Here is a 20042-nt window from a genome sequence, read left to right as displayed (position 1 = left end):
TGTGTGTGTAGTTTATCAAAGTGATCTTGATTTATTCTTTGTATGCTACAAACTAATGAATATAATTTCTATTAGTCAAGAAGGATTGTGAATATATTTCAAATATATCCATCTTCTAGGGGTTTATGTATTTCCGGAAGCGATAAGGGCCTCCAGTTGTTTCGTTCCAACTCAGAAGTCGCCATATTCATAATCATATATAGCGTCATGTCGGCTCTCCGTCTTAGCTCCAGACTGCACCACAGCCTCCATGAAGCTTCAAGTCTCCCAATGATTGAACAACAGTGAAACCTTCAAAAGTGATATGAGAAAATACAATTCTTATGAATAATTAAAACATGGTTTATTCCACAATTCTTTACAATATTTAAGCTACATTACAAGTTTTTACAATAAATAATGCGAGTATGAAAGTACAGTCTAAAACACAAAGAAGCGGTGCCAAAAATACACTAGCGTAACTACACCAATTAAAAGAATATTAAAACTGTGTCTGATCGAAAATATCCAGGATTTCTAACCATAACTTGATACCGATGCGCCAATTTCAAAAGAGCAATGAAATTGGGGAAATATCTACTTAATTAGATTATATATGGTACATGAGTGTTCTTGTACGTATAAATTTTTCTAGAGAAATTCGCATATTTCAAGGAGGTAGAACAACTGTACTTGTACTTGCCTATCCTAGTGAATATTTGAACTGAACGGATGTAAAAATATACAACAATGGAATATCAACATGTATTAAATACGGATAGAATTTATAGTAAACGCAGAAAGACATACAATACATGGACAGATAAGTGAGGTGTGGATGGATGGATTATTATTCACAGAGATTATTATTCTACATAGATTCATTCTTGTATTCTATCGATACCAAGTATATACCCTTCATACTAAGTTGTATGTTAACCATCGGTTATTTAGAATTCTGATTGTCATATTCTTATTTTCGTCATCAAGCGTGCGGAGCCAATGATAGCTTGAGTAGGGCAGCATTTCGAAGCAGTGTTGAAAAGAAATTTGAAATGCCCGATGCAGGCTGTCGAGGTTTCCAAAATATCATATCGTACAAATTACCAGCATACCAATAACTTGAACTTCCAAATTCAGAACTACCACAGTGCTTGAATATCCTCAATTGGCCGGGATAAGCAAAATTGCTTTCTAAAAATATACTACTTGGACTGTTTAGGAAAGATGTACTACACGTATTGGAATTGGCGTAAAAAAATTTGTCAAGCGATCGCTAAAATATGACAGGACATCATTCGTGTATATCACCACAGACATGCTCTATATGGATGGAACAGTTAGTCGAAGATGGCAACATTATAACGTAGTATCATAAAATGTTTTCGTATAAAATCATTTGAAGGGAGAATATTGAGAGTATACAAAATACCTAAATCACCATGCTATGTATAAATCCTATTAGAAATGATAATAATAATAATAATAATAATAATAATAATAATAATAATATCATTATAATATACAGTAAACATGACCATAAACAAAATAATACTGATTTTATACAAAATATAGTTAGTATTTACAGTTTTCACTTTATACAGATGTCAATGAAATGAAATGAGTGAGTTTAAAGTAGTTTTCTTTTCTTCTACGACAAGAATTCATGTTTTGAGTGTTTAGGAAGACTGCGCCAATAAATGAACGCTATTTCATATTTTTTTTCATAAAATTGAATTTCACTGCAAATCTGTTTTACTGAATTGAATGTGATTACCGTTTAATATCGAATAGCTATGAAATAAGGACTACTCGTGACAAGGGTTGTCCCGGGGTTGGAGCAGAATCAGTAACAAAATCTACCTGCACAATTGTAGGCACATGATGGCAACGGAATGTATTCTCAAAATCATTCTCCTCAAATTATCAGTTCATACTAGAAGCATCAGTCATATATACAAACATAGCTATTGAATTGACATCATATTGAAAATTTGAGTAACTATCATATTATCGAGTTTTATTTTGTTAAAAACATATACCTAACTTCAGCAGTCAGTATAAAATCAATGACGAATGAAGACATGTTGGAGTAGCATCGTTAATATGTCTGCAACTACAAATATTTATATTTAGTGTCCACGTTTAAGGGACAAATGAATGATCTAGAATCGATGTCACAGTCAGATTATCAAAACGATGAATTCCTAGTAATTATTGCTAAAATTGTGTCGGTCAACATCGAAATGTCGCGACAACGGATTTATCAAAATCAAGACAAACCTGTTAAAAATATAATTCATCAGAGGTCAAAGAACATTTAGGAATGTGTCAAATTTTCTCAAAAATAATTAAACCATTTATTCTTCAACTGTGGAATTAGTGGACGAAATGTTGTTTGTTTTTTACCGGTTATAAAAAATAGAACCGGACAGACAGCCGAGAGAGTGTTAATAAACGATTCGGCTGTCGTTCAATTCATATACACTATACTACTTATATCTTAAACATGCATAGCACAGAATGATTTATGACTTTCGCATGGCGGAAGTTTAAGTTTTAAAACAAACGTGTCGATTTCTGAACCCGTTCGGTGTCGGTCCATTCATCAGACGTCTTTCATTCGCATCTCGCTGATCTCGATCTACGCATCGCTGAATCATTCTCAGGGCGTGACCCGTTCCTTTCTCCGCGTATTCGTTCTTTTCCAATATAAAAACTGTTCGTATAAAAAAAAAAAATGCGACTGACTGCAGACACATATACACGTAGCTGTCATTAGTATATCATCGATAACAGTTTGAACTGGCGTCTGAGTGAAACTTGTCGATAGTTTTTTCTATCCAGGGATTTTCGGGGGGCAAGGCAGAACAAACTCATACTCGGCGAATATCGGCGTAATCCACGCGATCGTCTATTACTTGTATTGGTTTTCGACTGCGCGGCGTGTCGTCCATCGCCAGATCGGCGTACACCAGATTTTCGGCGTTTAGATGTTTGGGCTGAAATGAGAAACAAAAACTTTGTCGTAACGCTTGTGATGATAAAACAACGCGAAAGGGTAGTATAGCAACTACAATGGAACAATGGCTCCTTATGTTTTAGTTTGCGATAAAATTAGAAGGATCGATTAAATTTTGATGGTAACATCATAGTCCGTACAGTAGATTCCTTCCTACGCTGATCGTGCTTGGAAGAAATTTGCTTTTACTAAAACCATTTTACTTCCCCAATGTAATCGGAGTAAGGGGAAATCTACCGTACATCGTCAAGTTTTATGAATATACAACATGCCGATACAGCGGAACCTCAATTCATGGTGTAAATTGGTTTTTACAACTGATCAAAGATGAATAAAATTTTCTTATTTTTTGGGTCAAATATTGTTTGATTCGAGGTTCCTCTGCGATAAAGGTAGGAATCTACTATTCGACGAGCAGTTTTTTCCTTTTAGAAGAGAGCGATGTCCACGAGCACTACATCGTTTATCATTCTCAAAATCTACACAAGAAATACATAAGCGCCATATCTCTATATATGATAGACAAAACCTGAAAGTGAAGATATCTTATTTCATCCATCATCATCATTATAGCTTTAACGTAATCACGCGAAATGGTGAACTGAAACTTGGCTGCTGCTATGCGCCCCGAAATTTCACGTTCATATGATCTGCCATCGCTCCGCGATTTCAGTTTCGAAAAGATCCGCTCTGAGTTTACGGTAAGTTAGTAGTGCGCGAAGCCTCATGAAAATTACTAACTATAAAATAAAGTGCAAAAAATACACACGACAATAAACTGCACGAAGCAATTCAATAAATCCGGATGAAAACATCTTATTTATACATGAATATCGTTATCTTTATAGGATTAATGTGACCTGAACCTAAGTTACTTGATTTACATCTATGTGGCGTTGTGTTCGTTTTAACGATGAAATGATAGGTAGTTTTTATGTTAATTATCTTTATGAATTCATCTTCCCTTGCAGAATTCTGAACTAGATGGCGCCAGTGAAACCACTGCTCTAGTAGACCGGTTGACTGTACAGTATTACCACGCAATGACATACTCAGGCAATCAAAATTCTCATTATACATGTATATCACATACTAAAGCATAACACAACTTCTTATTAGCTAAATACAAAAGCTGTTCACCTGGGCCTCTATACTGTGGCAGAGTCTCAAGATTCCATAAAGTTCAAAACGCTAACAAGGGTAGATGAAATGAACTAAGTATGTTAGCTGACAGGCGCCTATACCCTATAGCTACAGAAGCCGTTACTAGAAAGCCAATACAAGAAATGAGACTGTTTGTTTTGCCGCAGCATCAGCAAAGAATGGCTGCTTAAAAAGATGTACTAGATTATAGATGTATTAGATTATATCAGAGATCTTGCATAGAAGATATACATTCAGAGATGGATTCAGGTGAAACTGAACGGAGGTCAGAGATCGAGTGATCATGCATTGAAAACTGAGCAAAATCAAGCTCGACTATCATTCTCGGATGCAGATTTTTGAATGCAAACAAACAATTTCATTTAATCCTCGGATATGTTTGAGAGATGGATGGAACATACAAACAATGATATATAGATAGAATGACGCAAGCCAGGCACAGTCTTAGTTCACCACTTCGGTTATCAATAATGGCTCCTAGAAATAATAAAAAACAATGCAAACAAAAAATAATTTTTTGAAAAAACAGACTGCAAAAAAAGAATAACAAAACGAAGAAAGATGAAAATGAAGAAAATGAATTAAAAAGAATGAAATTTAGCGAATCTGAATCATGATATAAAGTACAATAGACAGTTTTCATTGAAAAGTTTTTTACTATTTTTGAGCTAGGTTCACATCTAAACCAAATTATATAACTGGTCCATAAGCGAAGCTAGCTACAAAAACTAAAGAACGACTGAAAAGAGCGAACTGCTGAAAACTTGACGATAAAATTCCCGGACACCGCAGCAAAACCAATGAGTAAACATTTACACTAAATAGTTGTATAATAAAGTGCGTCGTCGACCCATGTCCGGGGTTTCGGTGAAGGAATCATTCGTACTAGCAGCGTCGCTAGCAGCGGCATCCGTAGTGTTATCGACATCGTCCCGTTCATTTCCACCTGCTGGCGCAACATTCTCCGGTTCGGGAGACGGATCATTCGGTAAGTTTGTGTAACTGACCGTCGGTGTATCGTCGTTATCCTCCGGGTCGACGTCGTCGACCAAGTCGCGCGTGCTATACTGCGTACTGGAGTCGTGCGTACTGCTATGTACGTCGCTGTTCGAGTCGTAGGTCGATGCAGCTACCGCTCCCGCTCCCGGATGCGATGAAGATAACTGATAATGACTGAATCCCGGGTCGCTGAAATCGCCGCTCGTAAATCGACTGCTCGATATTAATCGCACCGTACCGGGAACTACAGCGATGTTCTATACGTTCGTATATATAAACGGATTAGAGGTAAATCAGATTTTCATGCTTAAATCGTGATTTTCATGTAGCAGGAGTCAGATTGATGAACTCTGGAATTTTCACATTATTTTAACTGCTTCCAATTGGCTTTCATTTATCACAAGAAAATACCAGGATTTTTTCGCATTATTTCTTCAAGGTATTTGGAAATTTGTAGTTAACAAAAACAAGCAGTTACTGATCACAATCTGTACGGATGAAAACTTAAAATTTCTTACAAACTTATCCACAGCTTCTGCGCTGGATAAATCCCACAGCATATTCCGGAGCACCACAGTATATTGCAAAAAGGGATCAAACTATTTTGATGAGACACTTTTCGTAAATTTTTCACACCTTTCCATGATTTTATACAGATTGTTAAAATCTTCCACGATTCTACATTAGTATTTCATATTTCTGATATCAATCCGACTCCTGTCAGGAGGAAAGATTATTAGGGAGGGAGAAAACAGGTGACAACGTTTCATACTTACATCGGTTGCTGGCTTTTCGTCCATATCAATATCATATTTACCGACGGGAGCGTTATTATTGGCCATGGTTCTACAAATAAACAGAAATAGAGCGAATACAATACATACGAAGCCTATTAAATGCATCCTTGCTTACCAGGGTTCGATTGCCTCATGCCGAAGCTCACGCCTACACAAACCCTGTTGACACCGTTCAAGATTTCTTGACCGGCCGGACAGGTGGCCGCCCAGCGGTCACCTATCTGCCCAAGAAAACTTGGGCGGTCTAATAGACCAATGAAGAGACTGTTAGCGTGAGCTTGTGTTGGATGATTGAATGGCAAATCAGGAAAGGATAGAAAAATTCAAACTGATTTCTTACCCTTTTTCTTGATCTTCGTTAAACGGGGGCTGTTTACGACGCCGAATACAACAGAAGTATATAATTAGAATAATGAGAGCCACCAAAACTAAACCTCCCAATACACCGCCTATTGAAGCGTACAAAACTGTACCTAAAATAGAAACCAAAACAAAATCGATGTAAATAATGAATGCTGGCGGCTATTTAAAACGTTCATAATCCTAAGACAGCGTAAAGTCTTAAAATAAAGGCAATTTTTCAGGACACATGTTCCGTGTTTTCCATATGCTGGAATTTTAAAGGGTCTGCATCATAAAATTGTGGCTGCTGAAGCAGCAGGGCTAAATTTTCATTTAGTCATCTATTTTTCACATATATTTCAAAGCAGTTTATCAGCATAGATCAAATATTGACATCTACTCTCTTAGGGGCAGCAGATATTTTATAAGGGGTGGCTGATTTGCAGAGGGGAAGATGTAAAAATGAAAGGGATGGCTGCCCCCCTAAAACCTGTTGCGGACAACACCGTTGTGCAAAATGCCTTTAAGTTACTGTGTGAAATCGTGAGGACCATATATGAATATATACATCAATGAAAAACTAATTCAATTATTCATAAAACTACCGGAATGAACTAGAGAGGATGTTGGGCTTAAGTCTATCTTAAACAAAATATTCTTTTGAAATCATGCATCATGAAATGTGAAAGATCATAAATAAAGAAATTCTTTAAAAAATACCGGTAAGATTTCTGATTTTAAGATGGTCAGATAAAAACAATAAATAAGTTGAAAGACTGCTAAAATGTGGCTTGAAATTCTAAATAAAATGAAATTCGCAAGAATCTTCATCATTATTTCAATTGAAATAAAAGAAATCCATGCAAAGTAGCAGCAATTCGTTACCTATCGTTATAAACTTTAGTATTATAGGTAGCATTTTGCGTACGCAGCTCGGCATTGAATAGAAAATACAAGATAACATAAAGAGAAAACATAGCCCGAGTAGATTTCAATGTTTACAGTACCAGCTTCGAAATTATGATAATACATGATAGGTCGGGCATCATCATCTGTTATAAATTCAAAATTAATGGAAGTCAGTACGATTCAAGAATGATAGGGGGACAATGTATTATTATTATTATTATCAAACATGTATTGAAGTGCAAAACAAAGAGTACATATTCCATAATGTATCTTATAGTATTGAAAAAGTATCCTCTCAGCAGAGATTTGAACCTGATGGCTGTATGAGACTGTCACTATACGATACCAGAATCTTGCAATGTCACCTGGGGCAAGTTGCACAGTTGTGACTTAAGTCCAAAAGTGGTCTTAAATCTTAAGACTGGTCTTAAGCTGTTAGATTGGCTATAGAACTTAGTTGGTCTTAGACTGGTCTTAAGTCTAAGCCATGACTATGCAACCAGCCCCAGGGTCTGAATCGCTGCATCGAGCCCAACCAGGCGTGGCACGGAAACAGGGAAATATGGAAACAAACATGTTCGATCTCGGAAACATCGATCCCTAAATCATGTTTCTTGTTTACGTACACGACACGAGGAAATGCTCGGAAACATGTTTCTGTCTCTTGCTTCCGTGTTTCCCTGCGCTGAGTACGTCAGGCTCAAGGGAGGAGTAATTTTGCGAGAATATGGCCGCAAAAGAATAATTCACAACATAGATGGCAGCACATGATGGACGACCTCTCGCACCTAACACACAGCGTACTAGATAAAGGATTTAGTATCAAAGGTTTCCTGTAAGTGCGTGAAATCACTTTATACTAATCTAAAACTAAAAAGATAATATTCAAGATATTTAATAACTATCTAGAAGAGAATCGAACTAAAAATTCAAAATTCTGATCGATGGCCTCGCCCAGTCTTGACTGAATTTATCGGCGGTTTAAGATTTTCTACGGTATATAAGATAGCTTGTTAATAATAATAATCGGACATCAGAATTTTGAATAGCGTGACTGACAGAGAGTAACAGTGAATAGAGAATCGACGTGTGGTGCGTGTTACCTGGTGGCCATATCAGTCGACATACACACGTACACGTGGCACCACCTAGCGACAAAGATGAAGATTACAGTTCGCACATGCCACAAACTAAAATCAACACTACAGTGAAAGTTGACCGGTGAAAATAGTAGAATAAGCATCAGTTCAATATACAGTACGCAGATTCATCTATATTCTATATCAATAGTTTAAATGAAGTCTTCTCCCGTGCGAGAAGTAAATTTCGTATCCATGTGCTGCCATCTTTCGAGGGCATTCAGAAAAACTATCATATTAAACAATGACTAGTTGCCGAGGTGAATGAGGGATCATCACCCGCTGTGTCAATATCTTCAATTATATCCGGTTCGTTCATATCTGGACATTTTTCATACATATCGAACGTATAGTTATAAATTCCATTCTTATTTATACAGCCAACTCACGAGTGAAACCAAACACTTTTACGATGTTTTTCTTGGCATTAACGGGGAAACTGAAGAATTAATTACTAATGTTTCAAAAAATGTCTGCCACGAAAATATTTTTTCGAAGAGAATCATTTACAAATGAAAATGGAACGATTTAATGCGAAATCGACAGTAGTCCAGATATGATTTTTAGAAAAACGTATTTTACAACAAATAAAATGTTCGTTCATTAAAGAACGTGAAAAAATGTGTTAGATTTAAAGAAACGAGTCATCGGGGAAAGGAAATCAGGGTGTAAGCATGCTGTACATAAATACATACCATCTTTATCATCTCCAGTACTTCCTCCTGTAAGCAGAAGAGAGGACAATCTCATATATTCAATATATATTTTATATACCGGGAATACTTGGGCGGAGGAAGGAACCAAAAATACCCGCAGAATATAGAAATCACACGATTTCACTTATCACCTAACAGTATAGATAATTGCCAATGCAAAGAAAACATCACGATTCAAATTCAGTCAGAATACAAGGATTTTAATCTTGGGTCATTGAAAATGACAAGGTTCCCTAAGTTTATATACCGGTAGCATGGTTTCAGCTGATGCCTAAAATTGAAAATTAATGACACATATAGGCCAAGAGAAAATATGCATTAGGCACGAAGACGCTATGTTTGAAGATATCGCATCCTTTGGCTTCACGATGCGGAATTTAATCCAGACAATTAGATATTCACAGCCTATTTCAAGTAACCATATCTAAAGAACAAATGCTTTCATCGCCAATAATGCTATAGCTTTATCAGACGTCAAAGAAATCAAGATTTTATATCTGAACAGCAACGCATTCAGAGAATTCAGAACATTCGCCAACCTAGGAACGACGACGAGCTCAGGACGTGGCGACCCCTACAGTTTCATTACATAACTAACTGAATATGCACTCTTTAGTAGAATGTCGATCATTATTGTTATTCGCCTATTTTTGATTCAATTGATTCATTAAGCATAAAGCTCCCCTGGAATAAACTAGTAATGAATTTGTATTAACATGAATTTTAAAGAGATTTCTCCAGCGAGACAATAGATTTATCGTGTTATTAGTATTTGGTGCGTGGTGGTTATCGAAATCATTATCTAATATAGTAACTGGTAATAAAAGAACGTATATATATATATACATATATACATATACACACACATACATACAGATATATGTATATATATGTGGAGTATTTCCAGTTAAGGCAAATCTTTGTTAGGTTTGTTACTGTTTAAATGACATAAGAATTTGTGCTCGGAATGCTTTTGAAGCCAGGAGGGTTAGTTCAGCGGTGAATATACTAATAGTAATATCAAACCCTACTAGTACTAAAAAACAACTGAATCCAATATCAAACTTTGAAAGCATCCAGCTTTAGCTCGAGTCCAAAATTAGCAAATGCGTTAGATTCTTTTTCGTGTACATTTCCATTCATCTTCTATTCATAAATAACAGGAAAGTTGTGATCGAAAGTGTTCGAAAAAATCGACAATGGATGTATAATAAGAGAAACTGGTTCGCGAGCAACTCCCCGTGAACTGCGGTCAATACCGAGAAATATGTGTGAGGTGTTCGAGTTTGGTTTGTTTACTCAAGCATTGAATGAATACCTCAACCATTTGTCAACCTATGCGTAGAGACAGTGCATGTAAAATATAGAGCGGGTTCATTGGACAAGTACTATTACTACTTGATAACGAGAACAAATCTTCACTTATTTCTTATGTCTACACAAAATCGAAGACTAGCGATTATAATATTGTAAGAGATTCAAGACTATGTCAGTTAATTCGTAGGCTAATAAAGCGCGCTATGCTAGGAAACAAACTGGGTGGAAACTTAAAGACCTGTTCCAAGACAACACTCTCGATGATGTAATTCCATAGAGAACCTGCTAATGTTAGATACACACTCGTTACAATGAGTTATTAAACTCTCGTTGACAGACTAAACACCATTATGTACTGTATAAAAGGAGTGATTATTTGTAACGCTGTTATATTAATGAGTGCTGTTGTTTGATGGGTGGTGAAATACGCACACCTGAATTCCGGCAGTTTGTTTCTAGGCGCTGCGGAAATAAAGGCAGGGCGGATGCTATTCACCTCGGCCCATATCATCTTTCTAACTCCGAATGGCTGATCTATATCGGAGAATTTTTCATCAATCGATTGCTTAACACGCGCATATATCGCCGTATTCATTATGGAAAAGTGGCGGAGGTTGAAAAGGCTGAAATGAATTTAATTGCCATTCGTAGCATTAGTCGCCGGCAAAACGAATAGAATATATCGATTACGATTACTGTTCAATGGGTCGTCACAACGCAACGCGGAAAGGCGAGTCGAAACAAGGAAGGAAACCGACGCACTTGACATATCATTGATCCTACCAGATTGAGGGGAGATCGAAATGTTCTTCCATACCCGCCGTTATATAAATAGTTCTATTTATTGGGTCATGAATAAATGCTGGTGTTTTTTATCCGTGGATATTTGATAAGTCGAGATGATACACGATAATATCCGTGTAAGGTTAACATATGAGAGAAATCCCACAATAAATCGGCCAAAGATGTTACGTTCTTGAGTTAATGAATACGAGTACGCCTGATGATGGCTGATAGTCTTTAGCCGAACCATAACTCAAATGATATACTCTTTTCCTCAAGAACCTCACGTACATCTTTGAATTATTGCGAGAGTTCTCTCGTATGGATATTTGAGTCTTATCTCGAACCAAGATGCCCTGTCCAGAGTTTAGAATTACCACGTAGAACAGTGGCCGAAAGTGAGCCCAATAAAACATAGAATAATTCTTCTACCCTTCACAGAATTCCGATGACATAATTTGTTGGTAATATGTTAACATAGCTTGCGGAAAAAAATACGGCTAGAAAGATACGCTTACTGGACCTGGACGGGAGGTTGTGGGTATCTGTACGGCCCTGTTGTATGATGTATATGTCCATACGTCCATTAAACCATCACCTATACATAAACATTACAAAATCCAGAATAATTCTGAACGAAATCACCATCAGAAATAGAGAAGCACAAACACATCAATGCAGACATAGAGTATATAGAGGTTCTAATGATTGTAAAGCGTTATAGACTTTAAAAGATGAAAGCGTGCTGGTGAAAGTTATTCAGCTAAAAAGATCATTTCCACACCCATCTAAACACTAAATACACCTACAAATCATGCTTCATACACCAAAAACTTCTCTACTAGGCCTATACAATATCTTCAAGATCTTTACTACCAGATAGAAGAAAATGACATTTTTTTTAGATTTATCAAATTTAGGTAGGCCTATGATGATTTATGTTTGGTGTATGAAGCTAGGTTATGTGCAGTTCTCCGTCGTATCCGGCGTTATCAAAATACCCCCGAAATGACGGGGACGAATCGCAGCCATACTGCACGCGTATTTTTCATCACCTGTTTTTGGCGTAGTTGGATTATTTGTTGGAGGTGGTATCGTGGTCGGTAAGGCTGAAAATAATAGAGAACATGAAAAAAAATAATAATAAAACATGCAACGAAGATCATACGCAGTGTGTCTGTCTAAAATGAGAGAGTATCTACTGTTGTTATCGTTTTGCCGATAGATTTCTACATTAGAATGTTTTTGTGCTATATTGATACGAGAGAGACGTAAATGACGGTATGTGTTTTGAGTATGACATGCGTTACCGTATATTACAATTAAGATTAAAGATGTGTGTATTAAGAATAGTTCGTGGGATTCATACAGGATTTTCAGAAATAACCTCTACTACTCAAAAGCACTAATAAATAGTAGGCACCAACGTTCAAATCATATAACTTCCCATACCCCGAGTACTTCTGTCTTTTGCCGAGTAGTGAAGTATTTCCAGATTATTGCGGGGAATATAATGAACTGATTTTGATAATGTACTGTAGTTGTGCATGTATACAGGTCATCAGCATATATTTACAATTTGATTCCCGTTCACAAACTCATTGTTGAATCACATTATATGTAAATCAGCCCGCAGCAAATTACGTCGAACCTTTAAGCACGAAAAAAAAAACCTAATCTACAAACAATGCTGCTTTAAATCATGACTTAATTCACTGGAATGCTACGAAAAAATATATCCCTCAATGGTTTTGAGTTACAAATGATCAACGAGGCCAAAATCTTTCTAAAAGATTGAGGAGGTACGTACTCCTACAGCATGACCTTTATTGGCGTAGCTTTTTCTCTGACTTGATCTGCTAAGAACCAATCGATTTACACAGTCATATAAATAAAGACATAGACGGAAACTGTTTGATTCTGCGTGTGATATAGCAATCTCATCAAATTTCTAACTTATAGCTTTTTTTCTACCAAAGTCCCTGATTAATCCTCGACTTTTCCCGGATATCCAGGTAAGTGTCCACCCTGTCCTAGGGGGCCTAGCAAAATTCAAAAGGTTTGTCGCTATCTTGAGTTAGATCTATTGGTTTTGTTTCACAGCCGTATAGTAAATCTAATCTGCTGCACACTAGATGAGGAGAATATAGTGAACCAGTCACAGGTGCACTGCGATGTTTGTTTCACAGCCGTATAGTAAATCTAATCTGCTGCACACTAGATGAGGAGAATATAGTGAACCAGTCACAGGTGCACTGCGATACAACGACTCACAAACAGAGCGTCCTAGAGTCATTTTAATGAATGAATGAATGAATGACTCACTACCGAACAACGCCCCACAATACATTAGTCAGACTTATCCCGATGACATTAAGGTTACAGAGGCCTGTTATGGATGATGATTAGGCCTATATCAAAAATCTCAACAATGTTATCTTACTTCCAAGTCTACTCCTAAGTTAAAAATTGTGTTTTGTTTTAAGACCGAACCACAGAACAGGACGTGATAAGGACGTGATGACTGCTGGCTAGTAATGACTAATTGGTATAAATAAACGAGTACAGTTCTTATTAGTTGTTGCCCTCTACGCCTAACAGATTTCTGATAACAGCCAGAATACAAATCGAACAAGGATTGACTTTGAAAAAGGAAATAACACATCTATTTGTCATTTCCCTTGTTGAGATATAATGAATTTAACCAGTCCCGAAGTAATGAACTTAGATTATCTTAATATCTACAATAACAACACTTTTTTCTGAACTGATACAGTATGTTGTTTGACTAGAATGAAGGTCCCCCAGGTCTTTATGAAAGTGGTCACTTTTTTACCAGGATTTTTACAGGGGGCATACTATTTTTCAAGGATGAATTTGGTTTTAGTCGCGATTCAGTTTTCGCTCTATCGACAACACTATTTCAAATCTAGCGTCTATAAGATAATAAAGTAGGTATTAAAACAGTTTGTCTTGACGTGTGGACTTCGACGACGCGCACATGGACAGTAGTATTGTCCCACTTGTATATACGATAATTATTTATGAACAGAGACACTCGAACACCTGCCGGAATATCTGAGGTAACGATTTTCAATAAAACGTCCGATTCAAAAGTCTGAATACCAAACAAGAAACGTATTATTGCTCTGATCGACGCCAACGCGAGATATCGCATTAAAATCTGCCCGAGCGTATGACGTACCGGTACTTGAAAACAATCGCCTAAAAAAAATTTTGATCAAGCTCTGAACGTATTTTTAGCAGAGCAACCCCCCCCTGCTATTGCTAGAGGCGAAACAATAGACGAAATTTTTGTTCGTACTTAAATCATTCTTTCACCAGTAAAAACGGTACTAAATTCTATTGTACGCGGGAGCGGTGTGCATGAAGGCAGGTTTTCACTTGAATAGTTGTATGTGTACACGGCACAGTTAATACATGTCACATCAAGAGCAAGGACAATTACTATAAAAATACTATTAATTCACATTAAAATGAAATACTTAATACTACAGACCTATATGATTGAAACTAACAGATTTCCTAATTGAGTTTTTCTTTAGGATTGAAAATAAATGCCTTACTTGAGATAAACTGGGACCAGCAAAATTGGTCTGAGATAAACAAAATCCAAGTTAAAGATATGAAAATACATTAGAGTCAAACTGATTTTTGTCAGAGTTGACCACGTCCGAGTAAGGCGTGGGTTACTGTATCTGACAAGGTCAACAGCCTGGTATTTTAACCAGAGACGAATTCGGGGACTAGGATTTATAGCCGGCACAGTGCCCAACTCTATCAATTAGATTCACCATCAAGTACATTATGATAAAAGATGATGACGTTTATTCAGTCATAATTATATCCTTACCTAATTTCGGTATATTTCAATTAACACGAAATTACGACGTTTGTCCTAATAAATAATATCTTCTCTCTATCTCGTTAAGCGACATTTAACCCTTAAATATGCGTGACCTATCATCATTGATAATCAACATAATTATCGCACTCGCGCTGGTATAGGCCCCGGTGATGATAATTAACGAGGATGATGAAAATGACCTAATTTTCCGTTTATTCGTACTATTCGCGAAATATCGGCCAGATTTCTGTCAAAATGCCAATAATAATTAGCTAACAGTTTATCACACGGACGGACATTTTGATATGAATATTTTTCCATATTTGGTTCCTAGTATCAATCACCTGTTTATGGGTGAAGACTTCATGAAGTGATTTTCCGCAAGTAGCGATAAAATGTCTATATAAAATATGCCTGCAGGTTCAGGTAAAAGACTGTCATACATTTCCATTTTAAAAATGCCTGCGTTTCCGCACAAGAGACCTGAAGTCTTTATATGGATGGCTATAGTCTCCAGGGAGATTTGCGCAAGTCTATCGGATCTTTGGAGCGCCCTTTTCCCGTATTTTTTTTTCAACAACAAGTAGGGGCATTTCAGTTCAGTAGTGCGCCTCATATTTTTGAACATCAAATTGCCCTTCTGGGTTGTGACAAGTTCTTCAAAATCAGCCACTGGATCTTGTGATTTTATCTTAGAGGGGTAGGCATAAAGAGGGGACTGACAGCTACACCATCGCAGAAGAACCTGTCCCCTATTATCGAGTATGATTGTTTCGATGAGTCCGACGGTTGTTTTTGTGACAGATTGAATGTTATGGAAGTAAATTTGTATTATTAAAAAACAACAACAGATGCCTCGATGTAATCAGGATGCGATGTGTGGCGTGATATCTAGTGACTAAACTGTTTACATTCGCGCCAGTAGTGTCATGATTGTCGTACAGGAGGCGTTGTTGGTGATCATTATTACTTACCGGTGATGTTGAATTTGTAAGACTTATTGATGACCGCCACTCCGCCGTTAACCGTATTTTTAGCATTACATCGATACTCGTGCGTTCCTGGCAGTGCCGTCAGCGGTATTTGAAGCACGCCGGGCGCGATCTCTGCGAATACAGGTCCGGATATTCGCTCCCACGTGACGGCCGGTTCAGGATTACCCGAAGCGACGCACACAATCCTCGAATTGCGGGGCACGTTTGTATCGACGGGCGTAATGCGAACATCGCGTACTCTATCTGCGAACAGAAAAATCAATTTACACATCTTAAATAATTTCATCAATTCGATCAAATAACTTTACAAGCGTCAAGTGATAAACTGAAAAAGGTCTCCATTTGAGGGGGTGGCCTTGATTTTAAAAGCATCCCTGGGACTATTGTTTGTCGTCGGGATACCAACTAAAACTCTTACTTAGAAAAAACTACCACGACAGGATTTATGAAATTCCCGACTTCACCAAGATGTTTGATTTGACCCATTAGCACTCAATTTTCTGAGGAGTAATTGACACTACATAGTGAAATTCCTGAGTGCTAATGAGTGAATTCTGTGTTTTCATGATTAGAAACGTAAATCAAACTGAGATACCAATCTATGAAGCGGTAGCAGGGTATGACAATGGCGGATTAGTGGAGTACTCTTACTATATAATTGTACAAATCGTGCCCTATTTCTAAAGGGTTTTGCAATTCCTGTAACATTAGAGCCTATTATTTAAAGCTCACAGATCCCAATTCAAAAAAGAAAATAATAATTGGCTACTCGAGTACTCATAACTCTACTCGTGTTTATAAGGGTTACATAGCCAAAAATGTACACTTAAGGAGGGGAATTCACACTGTCCTGAAAAAAATACCAACATAAACTTACATTGGACATTCAGCGTCACGTCAGCCGAGTAACGTTCCTCGTTCGCGCTTAATAAACTATTTTCCGTTTGACAGCGATATATCGCCTTATTCATCTGATATGTGACGACGCCGGTGAAAACTGAAGCGGTGATCGTTGTCGTTCCATCCGGGTTTAACACGCTCTGCGTCTGCACGTCTCCGTTTGGAATCTGCCTGAACACGGTTTCGAACTGCATCTTTGTGAACATACGGACGGTTCCCGTTGTCGCGGTTTTACCGACGTTTCCGACGCAAGTAATCATCAAGTTACTGTCGTTTTCGGTAGCGACTTGATTGTTAACGGTTATCGTCGGTCTACCGGGGTAAGCTGAAAAACAAACAGAGACAAATCTTATGAGCTTCAGAGATCTAATTGCGACAGCATGGATGGTGCAGCCAGCTCCACGAGGGTGAATAATTTTATCGACCTGATTTATATAAGTTCAACTCATCATTATGGATTCAATTGAACAATGAATCAGTAAGATCATAATATCCGCATGTAAAATGATTTTTAGAATGAAGAAGCATGTGTAGCAACCACCCGAAATATTTCTTGTATTTTGAATAAACCTTCTAGCCTTTCGACAATTGTGGGTGGGATTTTACATTCAATTGAAGAATATACTTTTCAGCCTCGATAACAAATTATTTTATACTTTATCAAGATGAAGTGGTGTTCACGAGTCTACTAGAATTTGTATTTGTCAACCGAACTACTCTGTTTCAGGGTTCATTCAATAACACAAAATTAGTCCGATTCAAATGATTTGAGGAAAGCACGGGAAAAAGAATGAACAAATGAATGGGTTTCTGTATGGTTGCATTTACCTTGAACATCTATGCTGAACGCAGCCATGAATGTATCAAAATCTGACATGCGCACAAATGTTGCCTGATAAGAGCCTGAATCTGAAAAGTTTGTTGGCTGGAACTTCAATCTAATGCCATTGCTATCAACCGATTCAAGCTGTAGGTGACTGAACTTAGGACTAGAATCCAGCACATTACTTGCTCCTTTAAAAGTTGCCACGTTTTCCATTTCATTCTTATTAGGCGACACTATAACTTTCTTTATTTGAACATTTATGTTTGTGGACAGTGTCGACTTTGGTTCATACGTCAATATCAATGTCGTTTTGTCGCCTTTTATTTGCGTCGGCGGAGAAACTAGTACCGAGGCAGTCAACTGCTGCGCGTCTACTAACAGAAGCCCTGAAAAGAAAAGAAAGTTTCACTCAGAAGACTGCTACTACGTGGCACCAGTTTTGATGGTCAGTTTATGGATCCATATTACCACCGCCAGGATAAATTGGGATTTGTGATGAAAATTGGCCACAATTTGCAATTAAATACACTTCGCTAGTTCGATCTTTGTGTATGGACCCTGGGCCTTATGACTGCGCCCAACTGGTCAAACTGCAGTTTCGGTCCCTTTTCGATTCCTCACGGCTATAGTGTTAATCTAAGGATTAGGATGATAGTAAGGTTACATAACCATTTTGGACACCTAACCGCAGAATCGTGTAGGTTAATTCCAGGATAGTTGTAGTTTTAAGATTCAAATTTCAGAGGCAGGAATCAGTGTGGCTAAAGATAACGGTAGATAAATACCATAGGCTTAGTAGTTGCAACAATGTGTTTACGCTATTTTGTATTTACCGTACATCATACAAAATTATTATTGCAGGAATACCTATCTAAAATTAGGCCTATAGCTAGGTGTTTCTAAATAGGCCCTTCTAAATAAGAAAAAATTAATTTGAATTTGTGAGAGCCTGCGTTTATTTTTGTTGTGAGGGGTGTTGTCGTTAATTTTTGGCCTTCCCTTCATTTATCTTGTCGAAATGAATCCAATGTTACTCTCAACTCAAGAAATTGTTAATAATGCGGTGGGACGTTTTTTGCTGTCGTAACTCGTAGTACTAATGTCTATTTATTAATGGATGAGACCTGTTTTTCTGGGATATTTTGCTTACTTTTTGGGGTACATACCTCATTTATGTCTTAACAGAATGCCAAAAATCGCGGACAACAACTGAATATCCGATATATTTCCAGTTCTGTACCAATTAGATGGATTGGCAAAAAGACTCCTAAAGTCCAGTTGAATGAGAGAGAAAATGCTCCATTTTGTGAAATTTCTTGAATTTTTACATTGTCACCATGCCTACAAAATGAAGTTATTTTTCTTGTGGGGTCTCAACAACTAAATCAGGGTGGCGTAGGCATGGTAACAATGTTCAAATCCAAGAAATTTCACAAAATGGAGGATTTTCTCTCTCATTCAACTGGACTTAATGAGTCTTTTTGCCAATCCATCTAATCGGTACAGAACTGGAATAATATCGGATATTCAGTTGTTGTCCGCGATTTTTGGCATTCTGTTAAGACATAAATGAGGTATGTGCCCCAAAATAGTAAGCAAAATATCCCAGAAAAACAGGTCTCATCCATTAATAAATAGACATTAGTAATTTACATCATCAAGAAAAATTAATGGAGGACTCTCAACAGAAACTGATAATTACCTTTAGTGATACACAGAAATACAAATAAACACGCGTACATAATATCCATGGCGAAATATCACGCAGAATAGACCGTTCCAACGATTTAAAGCGAGTTTAATGAATGTCCTGAAGAAGGAATGTCAGCGCAGAGAGTGGGGGTCTAGTGACTCATTCAGAAATGCGCTGGCCTTTGTTGACTAAAATTCAGATCCGTTCGCAGCAACGACGGGTTTAAATTTTCACGTTAATTCATATGAAATACACAGAAAAATAAAGATGATGTAATAAAATTAGGTTACAAAGATCGTAGCTATGAAAAATTTTACTTATTCTGCCTCATTTAGGATGTGAATGATATTCGACACTTCGTAAATAATTTTTCATTGAAAAGGCGCCACATGTGCATGCCAGAGGATAGAATTATACGTATATAGATGGCAGGAGTTATCGATATCATAGTTTTTGTATGTTTAGCGGGCCGTGATATGCCAGCGTCCAGTGCCATATCGTTAAAGTTTGACTTCGAGTTGGCATTCGTTCAGTGTTTTAACTCTTGACCAGAGAAATATTGAAACAGGTCCCGAATGAGAATATTAATTGAG

General features: G+C 37.2%; 1 protein-coding gene across 5 annotated transcripts; it reads right to left on the bottom strand.

The window, feature by feature from the left end:
• Window positions 1-1480: 1480 nt before the first annotated feature.
• LOC141906898 (uncharacterized) lies at window positions 1481-19597 on the bottom strand. 5 transcript variants are annotated; one of them, XR_012619432.1, is made up of 11 exons: window positions 19459-19597; window positions 17759-18142; window positions 16908-17255; window positions 16010-16273; window positions 12223-12276; window positions 9047-9073; window positions 6302-6434; window positions 5941-6010; window positions 4567-4642; window positions 3531-3741; window positions 2860-2981 (listed from the first exon to the last, which is right to left on the bottom strand). XR_012619432.1 is itself a non-coding variant. In XM_074796361.1 (9 exons), exons 1-9 carry the CDS (start codon window positions 19505-19507, stop codon window positions 2856-2858), a joined length of 1455 nt encoding a protein of 484 aa, XP_074652462.1. In that variant the 5' UTR covers window positions 19508-19597; the 3' UTR covers window positions 1481-2855. The 5 variants fall into 5 exon arrangements, 3 of the variants coding, with proteins under 3 accessions (XP_074652462.1, XP_074652463.1, XP_074652464.1); XR_012619431.1 differs by having other exon boundaries at window positions 3531-4642; XM_074796361.1 differs by lacking the exons at window positions 3531-3741; window positions 4567-4642 and having other exon boundaries at window positions 1481-2981.
• Window positions 19598-20042: the final 445 nt, after the last annotated feature.

This window comes from Tubulanus polymorphus, chromosome 6 (genome assembly GCF_964204645.1).
Source record: "Tubulanus polymorphus chromosome 6, tnTubPoly1.2, whole genome shotgun sequence".
NCBI lineage: Eukaryota > Metazoa > Nemertea > Palaeonemertea > Tubulaniformes > Tubulanidae > Tubulanus > Tubulanus polymorphus.
This window is presented reverse-complemented; position numbering and strand designations above follow the sequence as displayed.

Coding starts and splice junctions, on each gene's coding strand:
- LOC141906898 (XM_074796361.1), bottom strand. CDS start 19,507: ATGGATATTATGTACGCGTGTTTATTTGTATTTCTGTGTATCACTAAA. Junction 17,256..17,758: donor GTTCAGCATAGATGTTCAAG/GTAAATGCAACC, acceptor TTTGTTTTTCAG/CTTACCCCGGTAGACCGACG. Junction 9,074..12,222: donor TCCAACTACGCCAAAAACAG/GTGATGAAAAAT, acceptor TTCTGCTTACAG/GAGGAAGTACTGGAGATGAT.